The 6,000-nt window shown below is 45.1% G+C and overlaps 1 protein-coding gene across 1 annotated transcript in view; it reads left to right on the top strand.

The window, feature by feature from the left end:
• Positions 1 to 792: 792 nt before the first annotated feature.
• abcc10 (ATP-binding cassette, sub-family C (CFTR/MRP), member 10) overlaps positions 793 to 6,000 on the top strand; it is a 403,237-nt gene continuing 398,029 nt past the window's right edge. The window contains exons 1-3 of the mRNA XM_067977164.1: positions 793 to 826; positions 1,722 to 1,914; positions 3,619 to 4,999. Of these exons, the coding sequence (XP_067833265.1) occupies positions 1,754 to 1,914; positions 3,619 to 4,999 (1,542 nt within the window). The 5' untranslated portion in view covers positions 793 to 826; positions 1,722 to 1,753. The remainder of the gene's footprint in view (positions 827 to 1,721; positions 1,915 to 3,618; positions 5,000 to 6,000) is intronic.

Here is a 6,000-nt window from a genome sequence, read left to right as displayed (position 1 = left end):
GTCCTCTACTGTAAAGACTGAAACAAAATATTTGTTCAGCATTTTTGCCATCTCCATGTTTCCCACCATTAATTTCCCGGTCTCATCCTCTAAAGGACCTACGTTTGCCTTAGCCACCCTTTTTCTTTTTATATAACTATAGAAACTCTTGCTATCTGTTTTTATATTTTTTGCTAATTTATTTTCATAATCTATCTTCCCTTTCTTAATCAATCCTTTCGTTACTTTTTGCTGTCTTTTGAAGACTTCCCAATCTTCTATCCTCCCACTAAGTTTGGCTACCTTATATGTCCTTGTTTTTAAGGGGAGAAATAAAGATGAGATAGGAAGAAATAGGTTCCGTGGGGCAAGAACATGGTGAAATGATGGGTCCACCACGGCAGTCCTGTTTGTGGACCTTGGGAAGGAGGTAGAAGCCGCTGTGAGGGGTTTGAGGCCGTGAGGACAGGACATTGCTTAGCAATGATGCTTTCCAAAGTTGAAAAGCTTGTCACCACTCACGGCTAAATTATCTGATTGGCATTATTATAACACTGGTTTGAATTAAATGTATTAACACCAGTATTAAAATAACAATGATTGGAAAATCAACCTGCGCCAGGTACCAAAGTCAGTCAGTACCTTCAGCAATGGACAGGAAATGTATGCGAGTACTTATGAACTGAAATAGGCTTCGAGCCTCCGATTACAAGGGGGTGCTCTCTCCACTGTTGTGCAGTCATTAAGAAACAACCATCTTGGTGCAAGAGATTATCGTTGAGAGCCCGGTGTCATTAGTGAAGGGGCGGAGTTACACTGGTTCCTCAGTTGCGGTTTCGAGCTTTATGTAAGCGTTTATTTATTTCGCCAGTAAATTGAAACCGGCGAGAAGGAATCGATAAATGAACTAAAAACCCGGCGGTGGGAATAAGTTGCAGCAGGGAGGCTGACTCTCCCTAAATTTAAACCCCGGAATCATTAGCTTACCCTTTAGACAGCATAATTTTAACTGTGATGTTTTTGGTAACGACATTTCCACCTGTGTGTTTAATTAGTGAAAGTTGCAAATCAGCTCAATGCAACCTCAAAAGTCCAAACTTCTCCCGTGCCTGAGAAACCAGACTTTCACTCTAATAATTCTTAGTATTCATTTCCACATTACAGACATTCTCTGCTTGTCCCATGGATCACTTTCCAGTGTGGACTGAGCCCCGCACCTCACAAGGTCCCAGATTTGATTAATCGTCTGTGCCGAGTTCGTTGTTCGCAGAGGCAAGAGAAATGGCCTGTGTGTCTCTGAGATGGGGAGGGGAATTGTGGCCAATTTGTCCATTTTTGATCGCTATTTAGTGTCTCCAGACCTGGTCCCAGGTGCATTTCCAACAGGAGTCGTTGGAAAGCGACCAGAACCCCGGCTGATTTTACACTCCCTAACCGGGGACACTGGTGCCAATTGGAGCAGCACCCTAACTCCTGCCATAGCTAAGCTCAAATAACTCGGGACCAATTGGGAATTGAATATTAGACCTTACGGTTCGGACCACACTTGGGTGATGCATTTGAACACCGAGCCACCAGTGAAACTCAACCTATTTTTTAAAGAAAATATATATTCAAAAGTTTGCTGATTGAGGGAAGATAATACCCTCTGTATCAACCCTTGCTGCTGTGTCTACGTTGTAAGATTGTTCTGATGCTGTGCTTATTGTCTTATTTATATAATGTACTCTCTCTCTTCCCAGGTATTTCCTGATGCTGTGGTTTCTACCCTGGCATGGCTGACTTCCTGGCTGCATTGTGTAACTCTGATCGTACTGACCCATTTCCAGTGTGGTACAATGGCAGTGTTGGGTATTGCTTCACTCAACTGGTCCTTAACGTGCTGCCACACACCGCGCTGGCTTTTGTCAGTGCCTGCTACCTTAACACCCCTCGGTATGTGTGTTCCACACCTGTGCTATTGTGTCAGGTTATATTCTCCTAGTGGGGAGTTTAATTCCCCTAGTTTGATTAGACTGTTCATGTTCAGAGGATCCCAGGGTCGATTAGGGGTGGGGTGTCTGGTTCTGAAATTATGGAGTTATATGATGACAGTATGAAAGAGTTGCCTGGACAGGATTAGTGCAATGTGGGCATTGGTCTCATGGTTATACACAAGGACGTAGATTCATACCGAAATCCTATCTTTTGTTTGCCAGGGTTTTCCTCTTCACTGCTCTTGAAGACTGGGATGAAGAGTATGGTACCTTGGCTAAGTGGCCATTGTTTGTGTGAACCTTGGCACTGTGTCAGGGTATTCATGCGAGGAAGGAACATCACAGCCGAGCCCAATCCTTTCCTCACTTGCTGTCCACACAAACGCACTTTCTGGTTCGGCAATCGTTGCCCATCAATCAGGAGCAAGAACTCGAGCTGATTTCCCTCCCCCCCCCCGCCCCCGCCAACCCCTTCCAGGGTCTACTGTAGGCACTTATGGTACCTTATCACCACCTAGACAGCACAGGCTGGGTATTGAACTTGGAAACTTCTAGTCTGCAGGGCTTGGTGCTACACTGGTCAGTGCCTTCATGCACGAGGAAATGTTCTGAAGCAAGCACTTAGGCACTAGTGCTGACAGACATATGTTTAGTCTTTTCAGAGCTGATCTCCCTTTATACAACACATACCCATATGTTTATAATAAGTATACTCACCTGTGTGTTTCTGTGCAATGTTTGCATCTATCCTATGTACATCTGTATGTTTATGGATAGTAGACACACACCTGGGCACTGTCAGCAGCTCCTTTTTCCAGTTTTTGCCCCTCCTCTCTGGAAGTGCTGGCATACTTGGGGTACAGTTTCATAAACACTGGCAGCCCTCCAGCACCTCAACTGTGTCAAGGGGCACATTGTTCATGTGTGAGCTTAGACAGTGTGTGTCAGTGGGTTATTTAACTGCGAAGGACACCATAGGCTGTGGAATTCACTTCCAGGGTTAGTGCTTGAGGCAGAAACTATGTCAACTTTCAAGATTAGATTGGAGAGGTGGATGGAGGAAAAGGGGAACAGGTTCAGTAAATGTGAGTGGGACTATTTGCTGGTGTTGAGTGTAAAGGCCAACATGGGCTGGTTGGGCTGAATGGCCTGTTTCCATGTTGTAACTTATATGTAAGGTTTAGATTTTAATCAGTAAAACAGTTTAAAACTTTCCTATGTATTACTCATTTTACATATTCAAGTTTTTAAAAATCCATTTCCAGAATGGTGAGATGAAAGTGTCACCTGTTTACTGGTTGTTAGGGCCCTGAGTGAAATGTATTAAGAGTCACAGCCCATTACCTAGTGGGCATGGTTCCACAGCACAAAACTGTCTCTAATTTGGTTCTAAATCGGCAATTTCACTAAGAAAGGCCATAGTGTGCAAAACGGAAAAATGCCACCTGGTGCAATAGGGCCGCTATTCGCTGTTGCGACTGAGGTACATTTTAGGGGTGGTGTCGAGCAAGCTTCACTGCATCTAAATGCTGGACCTGAACTGGGAGTGCTCAATGAATGCCCAAGATGAAAAGTATTATTCCTAAGTGCTAACACCTCTCACTTTGATCACAAAAAGAAATTAATTTAAAATCTCTTCCTAAATTTGACTCTTTCTCAGCAGATCCCGCTGGGAGAATTTCACGTGGAGCTGGGAATGCAGGATTATTATCTCTTTCGTTCTGGTGTCTCTTTTCCTCATTGATGGGGTGGCAGTCGTCTTTTTTCCGGACTTGCCTACTCTGTGGCTGGAGGTGTTGGTGGACTCGGTTGCTGTGATAGCCTGGCTTGTTCATGGACTGGCAGCGGTCGCACTCGCTCAGTCGCAGTACAGCAGCTCGCGGGGTCCAGCAATACTGCCATTCTTTGCGGTCCTGCCTGCCCCTGCATTAATTATCATTCTGGTAGCTGATTGCCAGAGTGGACAGGTCACGTGTGCTGATTTCCTTTCAAGCTGGCTGAGATTCATTTTGATTTGCGCAGAATTAACTTTACTTTTGGCTTATATCATTGTGCTCGTCGCCTCCCAGCTTGGAAGAAATGAATTGAGCTCTGAGCGGGAACCGTTGTTGCAGAGTGGGACTACGGGACCCGAGAGACAGATTGTGGCTGAAGATGGGGCAAGCTGGATCTCTCGCCTCTTCTATTTCTGGATGAACCCCCTCATGAAGCGTGGCTACAATCGACAGATTTCCCAGCCCAACAATGTCTATCAGCTTCCACTGAAACTTAGGACCGACAACATTCAAGAACATTTTCAGAAATGCTGGCAAATGTGCACGTTGGAGAAGACATCGAGCAAGACAAACAAGCAGTACAGACCAAAACCAGACAGCAGTCAGAGCATCCGCAGAAAGTCACGGAGCAACAGACAACGATCCGAGGGCACCCAGGAAGAGGCCACATTTGCGGACACAGACACGGAAGTGCAGCTGCTCTCCGTCTTGCACAGAGCCTTCGGCTGTCGTTATTACTGCCTTGGGCTGTTGAAGTTTGTAGGCAGCATGCTGGGCTTTGCGGGGCCTCTGCTTTTAAATCTGCTGGTCACTTTCATGGGCTCCAGCACTGAGAAAGTGACCAAGGGCATCTGGTACGCACTGGGTTTGTTCCTCAGCACCTTTGTGGGGGCCATCCTCCTCAACCAGTTCACCTACCAAGTCATGAAGATCGGCTTGTCAGTCCGGTCAGCTATAATCTCTGCCATCTACCGCAAAGCCCTGCGAGTCAACATCACCACTCTTTCCAAATTCACCGTGGGTGAGATTGTCAACTTCATGAGTACTGACACGGACAGGATAGTGAATTTCTTTCCCAGCTTCCACGAGGTGTGGAGCCTACCCATTCAGTTTAGTATCACTCTCTACCTCCTGTACCAACAGGTTGGTGTGGCGTTTCTAGGGGGCCTTGTAATAGGGATACTGCTGGTGCCTTTAAACAAGATCATCGCCAACATAATCATGGAGAATAACAAGAAACTGCTGGAGCACAAGGACTCCAGAGTCAGGGTAAGCATTACGTAGAATTAAATGGAATTTACAGCACAGAAATTGGTCATTTGGCCCAACTGGTCTATGCCGATGTTTATGCTCCCCACGAGCCTCTTCCCAACCCTCTCCGAGTAACTCTATCAGCATATCCTTCTATTCCTTTCTCCCTTGTGTGTTTATCTTGCTTCCCCTTAAATGCTTCTATGCTAGTCGCCTTAACTACTCCTTGTGGTAGCGAGTTCTTCATTCTAACCACTCTCTGGGTAAAGACATTTCTCCTGAATTCCCCATTGGATTTATTAGCGACTATCTTATATATATGTTCAGTAGTTTTAGACTCCCCCACAAGTAGAAACATCTTCTCTACATCTACCCTATCAAACCCCTTTACAATTTTAAGGACCTCTATTAGATAACCCCTCAGTCTTTTCTCCAGAAAAAAGCCACAGTCTATTCCATCTTTCCTGATAGTTATAAACTCTCTGTTCTGGTATCAGCCTTGTAAATCTTTTTTGCACCTTCTCCAGTGCTTCTACATCCTTTTTATAATATGGAGACCAGAACTGTGCACAGTAATCTAATGAGTCTTACAACACCAGGTTATAGTCATAGAATCATAGAAATTTACAACATGGAAACAGGCCCTTTGGCCCAACATGTCCATGTCGCCCAGTTTATACCACTAAGCTAGTCCCAATTGCCTGCACTTGGCCCATATCCCTCTATACCCATCTTACCCATGTAACTGTCCAAATGCTTTTTAAAAGACAAAATTGTACCCGCCTCTACTACTGCCTCTGGCAGCTCGTTCCAGACACTCACCACCCTTTGAGTGAAAAAATTGCCCCTCTGGACCCTTTTGTATCTCTCCCCTCTCACCTTAAATCTATGCCCCATCGTTATAGACTCCCCTACCTTTGGGAAAAGATTTTGACTATCTACCTTATCTATGCCCCTCATTATTTTATAGACTTCTATAAGATCACCCCTAAACCTCCTACTCTCCATGGAAAAAAGTC

The sequence above is a fragment of the Heptranchias perlo genome, unplaced genomic scaffold (genome assembly GCF_035084215.1).
Source record: "Heptranchias perlo isolate sHepPer1 unplaced genomic scaffold, sHepPer1.hap1 HAP1_SCAFFOLD_131, whole genome shotgun sequence".
NCBI classification, from domain to species: Eukaryota; Metazoa; Chordata; class Chondrichthyes; order Hexanchiformes; family Hexanchidae; genus Heptranchias; species Heptranchias perlo.
This window is presented reverse-complemented; position numbering and strand designations above follow the sequence as displayed.